Source organism: Engystomops pustulosus, chromosome 10 (assembly GCF_040894005.1).
Source record: "Engystomops pustulosus chromosome 10, aEngPut4.maternal, whole genome shotgun sequence".
In the NCBI taxonomy this organism is placed as follows: domain Eukaryota; kingdom Metazoa; phylum Chordata; class Amphibia; order Anura; family Leptodactylidae; genus Engystomops; species Engystomops pustulosus.
The window spans coordinates 10,467,890-10,487,138 of record NC_092420.1 but is presented as its reverse complement, the minus strand read 5'-3'; the positions used below and the strand labels follow the sequence as shown (position 1 = coordinate 10,487,138).

The 19,249-nt window shown below is 45.2% G+C and overlaps 2 protein-coding genes and 1 long non-coding RNA gene across 6 annotated transcripts in view; 1 reads left to right on the top strand and 2 right to left on the bottom strand.

Annotated features, from left to right (window-relative positions):
- Window positions 1-58: 58 nt before the first annotated feature.
- Window positions 59-6,481, bottom strand: LOC140103662 (uncharacterized). The gene is made up of 3 exons (XR_011850159.1): window positions 6,377-6,481; window positions 2,675-2,844; window positions 59-185 (listed from the first exon to the last, which is right to left on the bottom strand). It is a non-coding gene; the product is annotated as an uncharacterized lncRNA (long non-coding RNA).
- On the top strand, window positions 4,864-18,804 carry IMPDH2 (inosine monophosphate dehydrogenase 2). 2 transcript variants are annotated; one of them, XM_072126837.1, is made up of 15 exons: window positions 4,864-5,025; window positions 8,912-8,960; window positions 9,149-9,250; window positions 9,357-9,431; window positions 10,217-10,423; window positions 10,551-10,638; window positions 10,720-10,919; window positions 13,508-13,598; window positions 14,047-14,142; window positions 14,912-14,983; window positions 17,163-17,306; window positions 17,385-17,529; window positions 17,603-17,746; window positions 17,870-17,953; window positions 18,569-18,804. In XM_072126837.1, exons 1-15 carry the CDS (start codon window positions 4,928-4,930, stop codon window positions 18,588-18,590), a joined length of 1,617 nt encoding a protein of 538 aa, XP_071982938.1. In that variant the 5' UTR covers window positions 4,864-4,927; the 3' UTR covers window positions 18,591-18,804. The 2 variants fall into 2 exon arrangements, with proteins under 2 accessions (XP_071982938.1, XP_071982939.1); XM_072126838.1 differs by lacking the exon at window positions 14,912-14,983 and having other exon boundaries at window positions 4,866-5,025.
- The window catches only part of NDUFAF3 (NADH:ubiquinone oxidoreductase complex assembly factor 3), a 37,136-nt gene continuing 36,174 nt past the window's right edge, over window positions 18,288-19,249 (bottom strand). For all 3 annotated transcript variants that reach the window (XM_072126841.1, XM_072126839.1, XM_072126840.1), the window contains exon 6: window positions 18,288-19,044. In XM_072126841.1, coding sequence (XP_071982942.1) covers window positions 18,964-19,044 — 81 coding nt within the window. In that variant the 3' untranslated portion in view covers window positions 18,288-18,963. The remainder of the gene's footprint in view (window positions 19,045-19,249) is intronic.

Genomic DNA, 19,249 nt, shown 5'->3' with positions numbered 1-19,249 from the left:
AGATCCGAGTTCTAGAAGAATCTTGGAAAGAAAAGTCCTTCTATCTATCCGATCGGCAGGGGAGGGGAGACAAGAAACTCGTAGACAGATTACATTTTGTCTTCCGATACTTCGAGGATCTTTGGGGAAAGCAGTTGCCTATTTTCTTGCCTTCTCTCTCTCTCCAAGGACTTTGGATTCTGTTTCTTCGATAGAAGGGAAGGAAAAAAAATGTTTTTATATGAAAAAATGTATACAAATATTTCTGGGGGGGAAAAAAAAAATCACAAGCCTAAAATATATATAAAGGTTTTTTTTTTCCTCCTCCGGCCCAGGTATCATGGCCTTAAACTGCTGGCAAATGAGCCTTTTGTAAATTTCTTGTAAAATAATATTGTGTATCTGCTGCAGATATATCCAGATTTCTCATTTGTTCCTAATACTCTTTGTTTTATTAAGAATAAGCATGTCTTTTTAACATGCAACTGAGCCGTGTGGTTTATTTTCACGTCTCTGTCGTGGGTTTGGGGTCCTAAGTCGAGATTTATCCTGTTTTGCTCTATGGAGCCCTCGTATAGTCTAGTCATTTCCTTAAAGTCTCATATTACACGTCCTCTTCAAAATATATGGGCCTCTGCTACCACCGTATGAAAGGGGAGAGCGGAGGGATCAGGTCACTGTATACAAGTAAGCTTGTCCCATGTCATTGGGAGATCTTGAGAGAGGGTCAAACCATTAATAGCAAGGGCTACTGATTTTGGAAGTCAGAAACTTGATAAATTGGACCCCCCCCCAGCGTCAGGATCCAGCAACTCCACCTCTTCTTCATTGCGGTTTCCATATGGGAGACCCAGGGGGACCTCGGTGAGGTTCCCAGGTGATCCACTGCACCTCCGGTGGAGCATGGGATGGGCTAGTCTTGTGCCCCCTAATTCTAAGCATTTACCCAGTTGGGAGGAGCCAGGGAGGTCGTATGTCCGCTAGTTGGTGGGCCAAACCTGGGGACAGTGGGTAAGACCCCTTAGTGTGCGGCGTGCTCGCCCCCTGGTGACTTAAAGGGAACCTGTCACCAGGAGACCCATTTTTAGCACTCCCCCAGTCCCCACAGAGCATAGTACATACACTGCCAAAGTGTTTTTGTATAAACAATTTGGTTTTACAGAAAAAAAAGATTTGTTATATTGTACCTTTCATTAGCATCTGCTGTGTGACTAGGCAGTTGCCAAATGGGAGGGGCTGGAAAGGAGCAGTTCCCCCCACCCCACCCTTGGGAAACATGTGACCTTTTCAAATATATGAATAACTCCCCACACTCGGGATTGGCTGTAGAGGAGCAGGGGGCATCGCTAAGCCCAGTGATGGGTGTTTTCATATATTTGAAAAGGTCACATGGAGGAGCTGTTTCCCAAGGGTGGGGGGGAACTGCTCCTTTCCAGCCCCTCCCCATTGGGCAACTGCCTAGTCACACAGCAGATGCTAATGAAAGGTACAATATAACAGATCTTTTTTTTCTGTAAAACCTATTTTTTATACAAAAACACTTTGGCAGTGTATGTACTATGCTCTGTGGGGACTGGGGGAGTGCTAGAAATGGGTCTCCTGGTGACAGGTTCCCTTTTAATGGGGGCAGTGTGAAGGCTGTGAGCAGGGATGTCCCCTGAATACTCTTATTGCCCTACTTCCAGTGCAAACCAGAAGTGGGGCGGCCTCCTGGTGGATCACATACTGGAGCCGTGTGCTGGGAAAATTGAAATTACTGAGGTCCTGGCGGGCTAGTTGGCGTTCTATCCATGCTCTCAGCTCACCACTCCTGCTTGCTTCAGCTCAGTATGTACCTACCTTTCTCCCTCTCTGTACATGTATACATGCTGACCTATGCATATACTATATGTACTAGCTCGCTGCATCCGTCTGCTGTGTACCGTGACCTTTGTGTCTACTGCTATGAGATCCGAGGACACGGAAAGAGGGGAATCTGTAAAATCTGGGGGTGGACAAATCTACAGTATGGCTTACAGTGTGATTCCAGATGGCGGTGAGTACGGCCAGTAGAAAAGCCACCGGAAAATCTGGGAATAAGGTCTGTGGAATTTGTTGGGATAATGTTCCATCTTCCTACGAAGAACCTACTTGTGAAGCCTGATGTTTGATTCTATGCGCACCTTTATTTCAGAGGGCGTTCATAATTCAGTAAAAAAGGACACTTTTTCAAGTAGAGGATACGGGACCATCTGATCAGATTAGTAAGGTCCACCACTTATCCGTGTGCCGTAAAAAGGAAATGCTCCTTTGCGGAAAAATAAGATTGTGATAGACCAAGATGGATGTGGTGATTTCTAATATCTCAAGAAAATCTAATTCAGCCAGCAGGGTCATCTTGTTTAAAAGTTGGAACGGAGAGGTGTCATCCTATGTAGAGGCGAATTCTTATTTGGTTCCACCCTGGTCAAGATCCTGGATAAAGTTTTGGACAGGAAAAAGGGTTTTCCAAGCACACATGGATTTCGGAATGGATTCTTTTGTCCCCAGCAAAGATATGGTTCTAACCAGAAACCTTGTGATAAAGAGTAGGGGTTTCATGTTTAACCATCCTCAGACCACTCAAAAGACCCAGCCAACAATGACGCAAGGGTTCCTGTAGAGGGCAGAAATATCACCCTAAGTGTGTTTAATGTATAGTTATGTGTCTGTTCACCTCCTGAGCTAAGTTCTGGTGGACGCACATGCTCAGTCGCTCCCCCATGGCCGGGTCTCTGCATAGAGATCCTCTGTACACTGCAGGCAACCAATAAGAGATGCTTCTTGCCCTGCTTGTCAGGAGAGGAGCAGAGCCTCTGCAGTGCATGGCTGAGAAGACTCCTCCTGCTGGGGAAGTAAGAAAGGGTTTTAGTGTCAGATGCCAGAGGGGGAAGGAGACTGATTCTGTTAATCTGCAATTAGAAGCATTAGCACCAGGGAAGAAACAAAATGCAACATCTAAGGCACCTGTCTACTTGTAGCCATGGCTGGACTTAACAGCTTGTAATAGCCTGCATGTAATCTGCCACAGCTACATCCATTATAAAACCGCTCTACTAATATTAGTGCTGAGTCATTTCACAGACAATAAACCAGGAGACACAATGGAAGGACACACACAGGAGAAGTACAGTAACAATATAATGCTATAGGAAATGTGGATCCGCTTATATACAATTGCCTTGCTGGGAAATGAAGTGGAGGTCACAGCTATTCCAGAACCTAAGATATAATGGAGAACCTCCCAGACATTGGGCTCCTGTATAGATGAGGCCCAGGTGTGGCAAGGTACCAGCCTCTGATGCGGTCTATCTGCATGATGCCAACCTCTAAACCTTTGGATACTTGGGATGTGTGAGGCTTCTCTATTACTGAATAGAAGACAGAACTCGGCTGTGAGTAGGTGAGAGAGAGTGCACCTGGCCTTGTGGCCACACCCACTGTGCACCTAAATGCTCATTGAAGTATGAATATCAATTAAGTTTTCTGGAGTTCTGATTTTCTCCAGAGCAACATGTATGACGCCGGGCACCGTGTATGTGATTGCAGGAGGTCCTTTAGGAGTTCTTCTTCCAAAGGTTTATTTTCCTAAGGGCACATGCTATGTGTATATTAGTCATATGTGAGCTGCTGTCAATACGAGCGCACGGCCTCCACCCCAATAGCTTTCTATGGGCTCACACACCGAGCTATAGTTTGTATCAAGTTCCTGATCTAAGGATTTATTGCTCTAAGGCTTCATTCAGACTTACGTATGTCCGCCCCGATGGAGAGGAAGAAGGGTGACCCCTTGCTCTGCCTTGCACGGGGGGGAGAGATAAGACATGTCCTGTCTTTCCCCCCCGTGTATGGCGCGGTACGGTGCCGCACGTGTCCCCCATATGGTCTTGTAAATGTAGTCTTGGGTTCATATTGTCAGACTGATCATCTTCAAGGGGCCACATCAGTAATCAGCACCCTAGATTCGCCAATAACCACAGAACAGTGCAAAATTCTATGGTAATCAATACCAAATACTGCATTCAGAGACCCCCAGGTCATACAATTATACTGAAGACCCCAAAAGAGACAAAAAAATAAATCCTCCTGTGTCCAGCAATCCTTCAGAGCGGAGCGGCAGCGTTTGATCCGCAAGCAGCGAAAAATTCTCATGCATGTGGGTGCGGCTTATGCACCCCTGATCCCCCTTTAGTTGAGATGAATTTGGCTGCACTTTATGTACATGCTCAGCAGTGAAGCTCTTCTGCTATAGATCAGAGGAATAAGGCGCTGGGCAGGAAGCAGCATTTAAGATACTTAATAGGATGCGCGAGTTCTGGGGGCCTGAATGGAGAAGTAGTACTGGAAAAGATGGGTGACACATGCTTAAAGGGGTTGTCCCACAATCCAACATTCCCTATTCAGGAATAAATTGCTATTCACTTCCGAGACCCTCAAAACCTCTTACCAAAGGTCCCTTGATAAAGAGCTCTCCATCCTGGCACCGAGTTAAGGGCATGTCCACCATGTACGCGAACTGGTGCCCCATTTACAGGGGCTTCGGTCCCCATTCTGCAAATCACTTGGGGGGGTTTCTATAGTTGGACTTCTATAGCTCCATATTCAGTGGATACATATTTGGGACAATCCCTTTAACTGCTTTAAGGAGATGGGGGTCCTCATTTCACAAACTTGTAAAGATCCGAGCAGTGAGGCCTCCATCAATCCTGAACACTGTTATCACCCCTTGCTGTAAAGTAACAGCAGGAATCTGTCACCCATCTTTCCCAGGAGCAGACGCTGCTGTTACATTGTGTCACATCCCGGGCACGTGCGGGGGCGCAGGGAGATGAAGTCACCGGTGGGTGGCGCTCGGGAGCTCCTTATAAAGTGGCGGCTCCGGGCTGTTTGGCCTCTCGTGTGATAGGCGCAGGCCGGGCAGGGGAGCAGCATGGCGGACTATCTCATCAGCGGCGGCACCTCGTACATCCCGGACGATGGCCTCACAGCACAGAACCTCTTCGGGGCTGGGGACGGGCTGACCTACAAGTGAGTGTCCCGGGGTCACCCTGTGCTCCCGCCGCAATGTCACCCGCACTGCAGGTACACGAGGCTGGCAGTGCCAGGGAGAGGAGGACTACAACTCCCAGCATGCTCTGCCAGCCTACACACTATTATTGTAGTGCCACCTTCCTGGTGGAACAACAACTCCCAGCATGCTCTGCCAGCCTCCAGAGTATTATTGTAGTGCCACCTTCCTGGTGGTACCACAACTCCCAGCATGCTCTGCCAGCCTCCAGAGTATTATTGAAGTGCCACCTTCCTGGTGGAACAACAACTCCCAGCATGCTCTGCCAGCCTCCATAGTATTGTAGTGCCACCTTCCTGGTAGTACTACAACTCCCAGCATGCTCTACCAGCCTCCATAGTATTGTAGTGCCACCTTCCTGGTGGTACTACAACTACCAGCATGCTCTGCCAGCCTCCTCAGTATTATTGTAGTGCCACCTTCCTAGTAGTACTGCATGACTCAGCAGGCTCCCCCAGCCTAAGTAGAGTACTGGCATACCCTACTAATACTATAGTCAGCTAGAGTACCTTAACATTGTAACTGGTAGTACTTTGAGTACCAGCATACATCAGCCTCTATAGTAATGCTGTAGTGCCAGGAGTACTTCCTGGTAGTACTGCAAGGCTCAGCAGGCTCCGCCAGCCTCCCATAGTAATACTATAGTACTCAAGAGTACTACAAGTACCAGCATACCCTACTAATACTATAGTAGCTAGAGAACCCTAAGATTGTAACTGGTAGTACTACAAGTACCGACATACATGAGCCTCTCTAGTAATGCTGTAGTGCCACCTTCCTGGTAGTACTACAACTCCCAGCATGCTCTGCCAGCCTACATAATATTATTGTAGTGCCACCTTCCTGGTAGTACTGCAAGACTCCGCCGGCTCTGCCAGCCTCCCATAGTAATACTATAGTAAGTAGATAACCCGCTGCACTTTCCTGGTAGTACTACAAGTGCCAGCATACCCTACTAATACTATAAAAGCTAGAGTACCCTAACATTGTAACTGGTAGTACTAAAAGTCCTAGCATACTATCAGCCTCTGTAGTAATGCTGTACATAGAGTATCGTCACATCCTTGCTGGTAGTACTGCTTGTCTCCAAGGATAATGCACTCATAACCTGACTGATTTCTCCCTCGATAACCTGACCTAGTATTGGGGGGGTTGGCAAAGTATGAGACCTCTAGCACTACCAAGGTGTCCAAAATATTCTCGCCATCTTCCTGGTAGTACTACAAGTCCCAGCATACCCTGGCAGCCTCCCCTGGTAATTCTGTAATGCCCTCTTTCCTTGTAATCATATGATGCCCAGAGTACCCTTACCACCTTCCTGGTAGTACTGTAAGCACCAGCATACTCTGCCAGCTCCTGTTGGTAATACTGTAGTGTTCAGAGTACCCTCCCAGGCCTCTTGGTAATGCTATTTATCCCTGCATACTCTGCTGTCTCCCTGGGTATTACTGCTGTGCCCTCAAAATGTTCCGGCCTGTCCCTGCCCTACTGCCCTCATGACTTTCCAGTTAGTACTAGAATATACTGGACGTGCTGGGGGCAGTACTGTAAGATGTGCCATGCTGTACCAGCTGCTGTGTATGAGCTTCTTCTATTGTGGTATTTTAAATCTCACCAAGGCCTTGATGATCTGATGATACTACAACCCCCAGCAGGCTGTATCCACCATGCCAGGGCTAAAGCTGTGGTCCTTGGTCAGGCTGGCACTTTTTATCAGGGTGTTTTGCCCTATTGGTTGTGTGGAGATCCCCTAGATGTTGTATAGTGGGCTACCTTTCCACTAGATTTGGGCACCCCCACCTCTGGGGTCATGTGGTTCCTTGTGACCTGCTCCTATCTTCCTTCCTCCATCTCATATTTCATGGTGGGGGTTGGGGGCACTGTGTTGTGAGTCTCTGGTCAGACCAGCAGGACCACTTACTTGTCAACAATGATGGGTCCATGACAAGTTCTTTATCCAATGTTCTCACCAGTGACTGCTTGCCCACCCAGCTTTCCCAAGTTCCTGAATGGCTAATCTGCTTCTGTGTACTCTATGTGTACTCTATTCCTTCTCTTACATTGCTGCCGTCATTTGCTTCAAAATGGTGATCCATGATTTCCAATTCTTCATCGTGGATTACTGTTGGTATTTTGGCAGCACAGAGTATTTCAGGAGAGACCTGTCATTCTATAATGAACATGGGATTATATTCCTTCATTGAGGAGTCATGTTGTATGGAACTGTGTGACCTGAAGTAAAAAGAGCTGTGTTTCCAGCAGCACAGAGCATTTCAGGAAAAGTATGTACTAAGAAGCAAGACTGTCCTGTCCTCTCATGTGATTATATTACTTGGTCATGAATTATGGAAGAGATTGGAGCCTGTTGAAAGGCGTAGGGTTTCCCCAGCAGTGCAGAGTATTTCAGGTATATTGAACCACTTATGCAATTGTGAAAAAAGCAGAACAATGCAAGGTCACAGGTTGCCGAAGGATAAAGGTCACAGGTTGCCTAAGGATAAAGGTCACTCGCAGCACAGAGTGTTTCAGGATGGTTTTCTGCTATTGATGGAAGGGACGTCCAGCAGCACAGAGGATGTCAGGAGTAGTCGCCTAATAATGTTGGCTAGGACAGGCCGGTATGAGGCAATAATGGCGCTGTACATTGTGTGTCTATAGATTGTAGGACATAAACAAAGCCTTGCGTAACGTGTTTGGGTTTGTGTCTTGTTCCCTTCCGTGGGCCGTCCCTTGACTCAGGTCTCTATCAGTCATCGTCCGTGGCCTCTCACTATCTGCTGTAACATGAGGCCGCACACGTTTCATGTCACCGGGCAGCCGTCCTGACACTAGTTCTAAATATAGTGGCCATTGTACCGTGAGGCGCTGAGGGATGGTGTTTCCTACTTAAAAGGGGAGCTCCAGTAAATAAATATGAGGTACACTTTGGTCTCCGTGTTGATTTCTATACAATATCTATAGAAAATATTAAAGATCCAATATATATTTAAAATGGCCAACATGTCCATTAATCACCATAGAAACCAATCAGAGTTCAGTTGTCACTTTTTTAAACTCCCTGGAATATTGTTAACTGAGCTCTGATTGGTTGCTGTGGGCACAGAGTCCTGCATTTCTATTATGTGATTATTTGGACTAATATCAACCAAAAAATGGACTCTGCTATAATTTTGTAAACTCCTTAAGAAAACTATGAGTTGAGTTCAGGTTATTATGAGCAACAAGATGAAACTTCTCTGTGTGATAAATGAGGAGCATGGTGACCAATTGGAGCGCTGCTTTCATTTGGCAAGCTGCTCTTTAGAACCTAAAGCTGTGCTGTGATTGGCTGGTGTAATTAATGAGGAGAAATATATATTATATAAGTTTTATATGAGGAGAAATATCTATGTCCCTTCTATTCAGCTGCTGTAGATAATTTTTATTCAGTGTAACCTCCATTACATACCTGGTAATCTTCAATAAACATATTCTTGTTAAGGTGTTGCACAGGCGGCCATATTTTATTATGTATTGTCTGAACTAATCTTATATTATCATAGTATAAGTTCTGTTCAGTCATGTCAGGGTTGGCCCAGGAAATATGGCCGACACCTTGATCCGGTTTCTATAACATAACATGTGTTGGCCATCCAGACTATAGGGTTCCTACAGGTTTATGAAATTGCTTAAGAAATGGCGCAATTGCTATAACTTGGTTATGTCCGGTATTGCTGTGCAGGTCTTTTAATAGAGACTGGTGCTAAGCTGCAATACCACATGCAACCAGGGAATAGTTGTGGCGCTGTTTATGGTTCTAGGTATTTGGTTGCTGACTAACAGGTGTTTTATTTCTTTTGTCGACAGTGACTTTCTTATTCTTCCCGGGTACATAGACTTCACAGCAGATCAAGTGGTAAGTGGCATCTTCAATACATAGAGAATATCGTATATTATGTGCCGTATCGGGGAGTGTGTTGTAATATTTCCCACTAGGTGTAACCTGATAGATGTGTCCTGACAGGCAGCTGTGTCGGTGGAATACTTCTAGTAAGATATATTACCGTTTTGGGTTTTTAGTTATTTTTTTATTTTTCTCTTTAGGACCTCACCTCTGCCCTCACTAAGAAAATAACCCTTAAAACCCCGCTGGTTTCCTCCCCAATGGACACTGTAACAGAAGCCAACATGGCGATCGCTATGGCAGTAAGTAAACTGTAAAAATAATTCAGGTTTTCTCATTTTTTTTATCTCGAACTTTTTTTATGCATTTATGTATGTTCTATTTTTTTTTTTTTTTTTTTTTTTTTAGCTGACAGGTGGCATCGGTGTTATACATCACAACTGCACGCCCGAGTTCCAAGCTAATGAAGTGCGCAAAGTAAAAGTGAGTCTGCTACTGTTACATGACAAACCATAGTCCTGTGTGTGCTGACCGCTTGAGCTGCAAAACTCTGGCCACGTGTACACGAACGTATGAGGACCATTGATGTGGCCTCACAATTTGCGTCCACATTGCGGCACCCAATCACTGAGCTGGGGGAGGGGGGCACTGGGCAAAATATGTAACATGGCCTATGTTTTGCCCTATTACTGTGGTTGCAGCTCAGCTCACACGATGCGTCGTTTTTTTTAAATGCATTTTTGATGCATTCCAAAGGCTTCAGCCTTAATCACATGTTGCAGTAACATTGCGTTTTAGCAAATACAATGAAAACGCAATGTTACTTCAACATGTGATCAAGGTTGAAGCCTTTGGAATGCGTAAAAAACCTCAACGCATCGTGTGAATGCTAATACTTTTATGATTTTCTGAGATGCCCCTCCCCCCCCCCCCCCTTCATTGCAATCCGTATGCTAAGGAAGCTGTTGGCACCCAGAGCACGGATATTCCAACCAAAAAACACTTCCCTTTCCTCCCAATATCGCACAATGCTGGTGTGTGTAGTGCTCCACACAGGAATAGCATTTTTAGGTGCGTAGAACAGGTCTTGGGTACATCAACTGCTTCATTTAATATTCACATATTAAAAATGTGAATATTTTGGAAACTGCATAATGGACAGTAATAATAAAGATATGGAAATTTGTTTATTTCCCTACAACATTGGTATGTTTGTGGGAGGGGGTAGACTCCTTATACATGATGTCTCTGTTTTTCTCCATCTGTAGAAATATGAGCAAGGGTTTATCACAGATCCCGTAGTCCTGAGCCCCACGCACCGGGTACGAGACGTGTTTGAGGCGAAGGCTCGTCACGGCTTCTGTGGGATTCCCATCACAGACAGTGGGAAGATGGGAGGTAAACTGGTGGGGATCATATCATCCAGGGACATCGACTTCCTGAAAGACGAGGAGCACGACGCGCCCCTGAGCGAGGTGAGTGCTGGTGGTCTCACAGAAAGCGGCTGGGGGACAAACAAAACAAGGGTTTGGATTTGGGTTGTGGTGTGTTTTTTATTAAAGTGGGTTTTTTTTTTTTTTTTTACTTTGCTCCTATTACTAGATCATGACCAGAAGAGAAGAGCTTGTCGTGGCTCCGGCGGGTGTAACACTCAAACAAGCTAACGAAATTCTACAGAGAAGTAAAAAAGGTGTGTGGGTTAAAGAAAGGCGCCATGTGTACCACCTTCTTTAATTAGGACCTTTTAAAATTTTATTATGTTTTATTACAGGTAAATTACCGATTGTTAATCAGAACGATGAACTTGTGGCGATCATCGCGAGAACAGACTTGAAAAAGAACCGGGATTATCCACTGGCTTCAAAGGACTCTAAGAAACAGCTGCTGTGCGGCGCCGCAATAGGGACCCACGAGGACGACAAATATCGCCTGGATCTTCTTGTGCAGGCCGGAGTGGACGCTGTTGTCTTGGTGTGGAAAAAATATATATATTTAGTTTTGGTTTATAGAAACTGTCAGCAAGTTGCTGTTTAACCCCTTAAGGACGCAGCCATTTTGCAGGTTAAGGCTCAGCCCGATTTTTTTTGGATTCTGACCTGCGTCGCTTTATAGGGTTATAACTTTTGAACACTGTTACTTATCAAAACGATTCTGAGATTGTTTTTTTTCCCCCACATGTTGTACTTCATTTTAGTGGTAAATTTTGGCTGATAAGTTTTGCGTTTATTTACAAAAAAAAAGAAAATATGATAAATTTTTTGAAAAATTTGCCATTTTCGAAATTCTAAATCATTGCGTTTTCAGGCAGATAGATTTACCACCTAAATAACTTGCAGAATAACATTTCCCATTTGTCTACTTTACATTTTCATAAATTATCCAGACATTTCAGAAATTATTTTGATGTCACGCGGCTTACAAATCGATTAGCGCTTTTCCGGATTTTCAGAATTTACTATTTTGGGGATAAATACAGTTTGGAATGAAATTTTACATATTTAGCATCAAAACCCCCTATATAACCAACCCATTTTCAAATCTGCACCCCTCAAGCTATCAGAAACAGCATTTACGAAGATTGTTAAACCCTTGAGATCTTCATAGTAATTGAATAAAAATGGAGGTGAAATTTAGAATAGTCAAATTGTTCCCTTATACGTTCATTTAGCCCTAAAATTTACACATTTCCAAAATATAAAAAGAGAAAACCCACCATACAATTTGTTCTGCAATTTCTCCTGAGTACAAAGACCCCCCACATGTGGCCGTTACTTGTTTTATGGGGGCACAGCGAGACGCAGAAGGGAAGGAGAGCCCTGCCAGGATTTTAGTTTCCTCATTGGCCCCTTTTGAAGGCTATAGAATTTTCGCTTTTGCGTTATTGGGGCCATGTGATGCCATTTTTTTTGCGCGATGAGATGCTTTTTCCTGTGTTACCATTTTGGGGTTGGTATCACCTATTGTTGAAAATTTAGGAACTTTTTTTGAGGGCAGGAGTAGAAAAGCATCAATTCTGTACTGGATTTTTTACTCTTTTTTTTTTTTTTTTTTTTTTTTTTGGTGTTCACCGTATAGACTAATAATCATGTTATCTTTATTCTATGGGTCGATACGATTACGGGGATACCAGACTTGAATATATTTTCTTACGTTTTACTAAATTTGTCAAACAAAACCCTAATGTGGGGAAAAATCTATCATTTATGTATTGCCGTCTTCCAAGTGGCATAACATTGTTACTTTTTTGGCTACGGAGCTGGTTGATGGCTTATTTTTTGCGGGACATGTTGTACTTTGCACCAGTATCATGTCGGAGTACACATGGTTTTTTGATCGCATTTTATAGCATTTTTTGTGGGATTGAATAGCTAAAAATCATAATTTTTGGAAGGTTTATAGCAGTTTTTTTTTTACGGCATTTATCGTGGGGGTTCAATAATGATTTACTTTTATTCTACGGGTTGTTACGGACGCGGTGATACTATATATGTGGGGTTTGTGTTATGATTTAGACTTTTTTTTTAGTTATATGTCTCTTTATATGTTTTGGGGGTTTTGGGCATTTTTAGTGATTTATTACTTTATTTTTTTATTGAATAACATTTTTTTTTTTACTTTTTCACTTTTATACCATGGGACATGAAGAAGCAATCATCTGATTGCTTCTTCATGATAATATTCTGCAATACTCATGTATTGCAGAGTATTATCAGTGTCAGCCTATACACTTGCATAGGCTGGCACTGTGCCAGTAAGATGACGTCACAGACGCCATCTTACTGGCAATTCTTGCAAGTAACTCTGGGGTCCAGATCGGACCCCAGAGTTACTATAGCAACGATCGGCGCCCCCCGAAAACGGTTCGGGGGGGCCGATCGTGGGGGAAAGACCCCCCCTTAGAGGCATGTTAGATGCCGCGGTCGCGCTGACCGCGGCATTTAACGGGTTAAGCATCCGCGATCGGAGTCAACTCCGATCGCGGGTGTTACACTGGGGTGCCGGCTATTAGTTACAGCCGGCACCCCGTGTTTCCCGATGCCGTTTCGGCTCAGATCTTGAGCTGAACCGGCATGGGCTCAGCGTCCGATATATCGGACGCTGAGCGCTAAGTCATTGAGCTCAGCGTCCGATATATCGGACGCTGAGCGTTAAGGGGTTAATAATCTGATTAGTATTTATTTATTCTATTCTTGGGTTAGTTAATCCTTATATGATCGATGGGGTCTTCAAGTGGTGCAAAACCACTATACATTGTACAGCGCTGTGCTTGGTAAAGAGAGAGGGGCTGCAGATCTCATCCAAATACTTAGCCGTGTAAGGAGATCTTATTTGTGGGGGTGCCAGGCGTCTTCCATTTGAACACTGATCACTTCTCCTAAGGAAAGGTGGTCAATACATAAATCATGGAATGCCCCTTGAAGACTACTATTACACTGGAATAATATGGGGGGCTTCCTAATGTATACGGAATGCTAAAATCTCCTGGGATTCATTGGCCTGCTTTCTGATGATTTCCAAGTAACGGAGATAAGACCTTTTTTTTTATTCCCAAATTTTAGGATTCCTCTCAAGGAAACTCAATCTATCAGATAAATATGATCAAGTACATAAAGGAGAAGTATGAAAATGTCCAGGTGATCGCTGGAAACGGTAATTGTAGTTTTATTCTATTAGATGTTATTGGAGAGGTGACCAGTGGGGGGCGCTGTGCTCCCTATGCCCCAATTCAGCAGTAGTTATGTATCTGACTGTTCCTGGTAATCCCTTGCTAATTCCGTCTCCCATAAAGCCAGGACTAGCGCACTATATACGTGGACAGTGGACTCTCCTCTGCATTTTGGGAAGTGTCTGTATCTTGTATAAATAACCGGTAACTCAACCCGTGGAATGTGGCGCTGACGTCAGTGACAAGTGTCCTCGCCCCCATCGGGCCGGCTCCGAGCTATCTTTATCGCCCACTGCCCTAATACTTCCATGGAAGAGGAAGATATCAAAGCTATCCCTCAGTTCTCTGTATTGTGCCCCCTAGTGACAGAACATGGAACAGCGGCCTAGTACAGCATAGCAGGATTTCTAATGTGTTCTTTTATATTCCCAGTGGTCACTGCCGCTCAGGCCAAGAACCTGATAGACGCCGGAGCGGATGCACTGAGGGTGGGGATGGGAAGCGGATCAATTTGCATAACACAAGAAGGTAAAAACAACAAATATGTGTTTGATTCTGGTTGTGTAAATCTTCTATGTAGATGCATGGCCTACTGGGAGGGATAGATATGAATTTGTGAGCACGGTCTGGGTGCCAAGCCGTGCCATCCATTCATTATATGTGTGCTTGGAGGGGAAGAGTTCATTATAGGAGGACTAGTGATGTCATAGAAAGGGAGGCTACAGTATAGGAGGATTAGTGATGTCATAGAGGGGAGGCTACAGTATTGGAGGACTAGTGATGTCATAGAGGGGGAGGCTACAGTATTGGAGGACTAGTGATGTCATAGAGGGGGAGGCTACAGTATTGGAGGACTAGTGATGTCATAGAGGGAGAGGCTATAGTATAGGAGGACTAGTGATGTCATAGAGGGGGAGGCTACAGTATTGGAGGACTAGTGATGTCATAGAGGGGGAGGCTACAGTATTGGAGGACTAGTGATGTCATAGAGGGAGAGGCTATAGTATAGGAGGACCAGTGATGTCATAGAGGGAGAGGCTATAGTATAGGAGGACCAGTGATGTCATAGAGGAGGAGGCTACAGTATGTTTCTAGAAAATGGGGGGTCCTGTACTCATGATCAGTGGATGTCCCAGCAGTTGGACCCCAACCTCATAACCCTTTTTAAGGGGGATATACATGATGTCCCCTGCCCTTGGGGGGTGGATGGGTCCTCTTGTGTGTTGCTGTGCCCGCTGCTGCATCCGCAGGGTCTCTGTTGCTTGGTGAATTGATGTTATTTATCTTCTCTATTTAGCTGCTCCAATGATCCCTCCAGACCTAAAGTCTCACAGCCCCAAATCCCCCTCTAGTGTGACAGGCTCCTATAGTAAGTCACAGCCGTGTCTGGCCTGAGCCCGGGCAGCGCCATGCTTGACTGACTGGTAGATGTAGATGCACTTTGGGATTTGGGGCTTTGGGGGACTGGTTGAATGTTTTGGGGGGTTATTAAGAAAGCAGGGTTCCTATAATATTGTGCTTTGTTTTGTTAAATGGGGTCCATATGGTACCATCTCCCATATCACCTTGCATAGGGTGCTGTGTAAGCTTTCTAGATATAGTTTCTGCTTCTCGGCGATCTTTTTTTTTTTTTTTTTTTATGCAAATTGGTCATAATTTGGCCAGCACCCCTTGTGTTCTGCTGTAGAGTAGAAAGAACACAGGTGCACCAGCAGGAATAGCCCCTCCTCCAGTGCACCAAGAAGCACATTTGCATAAGAATAAAAACATTAAAGGGGTTATCTGGGTTTAAAACATTTTTTATGGCCGGGCTGGGGAGGGATAGTTAAACGTAATAAACATGGACTTACCACCTCCGGCGCCGCCGATGTCCCGCGCCGCGGTCACTTCGATCCGTGCCGCTGTAAACAAACAGGGGCACGGAAGCCGCGCATAGGGAGCTTCCGGTCCGCGTTGTGGACGGCTCCTCCCATCCGTCCCCATCTCTCAGCGTTGTAAGCGCTGGGAGATGGTGCGAATGGGAGCATCCGGCCGGCCAGAAGCTCCCTGTGCGCACCGAGAAGACGGGCCGCGGCGCGGGACATCGGCAGCACCGGAGGAGGTAAGTACATGTTTATTATGTTTAAATAGCCCACCCCAGCCCAGCCATAAAAAAACCCGGATAACCCCTTTAATTTTCTCTGATTGCTGGAAAACAGAATAATATGGCAAGTGTATGCAGCCCTCTGTACAATGCTGTGCAGTGATCTGGGAGATCCTATTAATACATATATTTACAGCTATGACTGCACCTAGGAGAGTATAGGGGCTTCCTTCACACTAAAAATCCAAATATCTCAGCACACTGCCATAGGGGGCATTAAGAATTGCTACATAAAAGATGAGTAACTTTAGAAATGGATTACATTATTGTACTGCAGAGCTGCACTCCCACATCAGGAATCCAATCTATGTAACAACCAGGTGCCTCCTAATAGGACACATCTCTAATGGTAGAGCAGCCATCAGATACCTCTACTAATGTGCAAGATGTCAGCGGAAAATCTGTGTAGAGCGCTCTGTGGTATTCAAGCCATGAAGCTTACAAGTTTATAAATAGAACTTTGTACATGACATTACTTCCCTTTTGTTACAGATATATTCCACAGTGACTGCACTAGCAGCAGAATAGTGAGTGCAGCTCTGGGGTATAATACAGGATGTAACTCAGGATCAGTACAGGATAAGTAATGCCATGTATGTACACAGTGACTGCACCAGCAGCAGAATAGTGAGTGCAGCTCTGGAGTATAATACAGGATGTAACATAACGCTCCTGAGCTCTCACGTTGTGCAGGGTGGCCATGCCTTTTATCTGCTGTTCATTCCTCTCATTTATATAATTGTTAGGGAGATGCTGAGACCCCGGGTTAGGAGGAATCCACATTTATTTACCCTGCTATTTATTGAACCCTGCTTTTTAGGGAAGTGTTTGCACCTCCTAACTTCCCAGCACAAGGACTTGATTGTGACACTTAATCTCCCCGATGGCTGCTGTCAGTGATATGTGATGTACAGGGGGTCCCTTAATAATGGGGTGGGTGCAGGGGGAGGTTACATGCCTCAGTTTGTTGCAGGCGCCATGTGCCCCCCATCCTATCTAATGGTGATTTACGTTAGAGGAGACCATCCTCAATCCCTCCACCTGTCGCTGACATCCATGTTGTGGGACACAGATCACTTCCTTGTGTTATGTGGGTTTTGCATTTACAGGAGCACGAAAATCCCTAAATAAATCTCTGCACCTTGGTTACTAATCTTGCATGTGGTCCAGTCACTATGATGGATCTGTCCCATTAACCCCATGGAGGTTTTACTGTTACTTCTTCGGATCATTGGATCTGTATTCTTGATCACTTTAGACCTGGGATAAAGGTCCAGCCCATGACTGCTTCTCGTTACTGCTGTAACTGTAGAGAATCCTTTCCTATATGTAGAGTTAATAGTATTGTACGAGTTTACAGCCGGATATCATATAGAAGCTCTGACCTGTTCATGTGTTACCACAGTCCTGGCGTGTGGGAGGCCTCAGGCCACGGCCGTCTATAAAGTCTCTGAATACGCGAGAAGGTTTGGGGTCCCAGTCATTGCCGACGGTGGAATCCAGACAGTCGGACACATCGCAAAGGCTCTGGCCCTCGGCGCCTCCACAGGTAAGGGACACTTCTCTACAGTGCACCTTAACTCTTCACCCCCTCCAACATATCCATTGTTGTATTCTGCGTCTGCAGTGATGATGGGGTCCTTGTTGGCCGCCACCACGGAAGCGCCTGGTGAATATTTCTTCTCTGACGGGATACGGCTGAAGAAATATCGCGGCATGGGCTCGCTGGACGCCATGGACAAGAACGTGAGCAGCCAGAAGAGATACTTCAGGTGAGATCTAGTCCCATATTTTGGGACTATATTATGGGTCTTGTCTAGATCTCACTGACTCTTCTTATTTCAGCGAGGCGGATAAGATCAAGGTGGCCCAGGGGGTGTCCGGCGCCGTGCAGGACAAAGGCTCCATTCACAAGTTTGTCCCATATTTGATAGCTGGAATCCAGCACTCCTGCCAGGACATAGGCGCCAAGAGCTTAACACAAGTCAGGTAGGTGACCGTCTATATCACTGGGGGTAGTACTGCAGGTAATAAAGCCTACAACCCCCTTAATGCTAGACTGAAGCCGTGACACAATTATGTAAATTCTAAACTACTTCTGCTTCGTTACAGGGCGATGATGTATTCTGGAGAGCTCAAGTTTGAGAAGAGAACCATGTCTGCACAGGTGGAGGGAGGCGTCCATGGTCTTCACTCGTAAGTCTCCTTTCATACTACACATTCACTCTGCATACAGCGCATTCAATGGAGGGCGGTGTATAAATCTATGTAGAGAGCTCCCCCTAGTGGTGTCGCAAAAGCCATGAAAATATCTAATCTGCATTGAACTATGGACCTAGTTTAAGTTTCGTAGCAAACAAATCTAAAAGGGACAATCTTTAGCACATACGGTGCTGTAGACTCCATACAGAATAACTTTCTATACCAATGTGAACAGACCCCATACTCGTGGGTACATGGCAATTAGAAATCTCTCCACCCCTCCCCCACAGCTCTTCTATTCACCAGCGATTGATGACATTGAACTGGATTCGTACAAAATATTTGCTTTTTTAATAACAAAAAAAAGGAATTCGCAAGAGGTGAATGGTACAGGACCCCACCCCGGTCTATTCCATAGTACAAATGTGTTGCTGGGGGAGTTAATTTAAGGAAAAATAACCATTTAAACATTAATGATGTTCCATGTCTAGTGCTGGGCCTTAAAAGATCGCCAACCCCCCCCCCCCCCTCCCTAAGGCCATGCAGGGGTTTAACATATTCGTCTTGCAGGTCTCTAGTGTATAATTACTTCTCCATTTCCTCCTCCAGGTATGAGAAGAGATTATTTTAATGTTGCCGATCCTCCTCCGCTGTCACAGCACAGAATGTAGCCTCTGCCTGCACCGCATGTCGCCTGCGTGGAGACCATTGCACCAGTAGCTGCCTTGTCCTCATTGGCCAGTCTTCATTACAAGGGGTTTCTGGGTATTCTGAATATACTGTTCTTTGTCGTCACTACTGCGTCTGGAGTTTTTCAATAAAAAAGTTTTACATTTTCTGTGGAATCTGTCTGCAATTCTTACTTCTGGATTCGGTCTTGGGTCAGAAAACATTAAAGTTTGGATGATGGTGGATTCTGGATCGGTAGTGATGAATCTTCTGCTGTAAATGTGTGACCTGCAGGGGGGCGCTCTCTTCTCCAGATGGTAATAAATAACAGGTTTCTAGGCTGATACGGGGATTAAGGCGGCTGCAGTGACTCGTCGCTCGCTGGTCAGAAAGTTAAATGTGGCGCAGGCGTTCGGCTGCAGAGGACAAAGAACAAGCATGAAAACTGAGCAGGAGATCAGAGTGAATATGGTGGTCGGACCTTGCTAGCATAGTAATTACAGAAAATAAATGTAGCTGGTCACAGGTTTTGGATCAGCATATCTGAAGAGTCTGTGGGTTTCCGGGCATGCTGGGAGTTGTAGGTTGGCAGAGCAAGGGGTTAGCAAACATCCTCTGCTA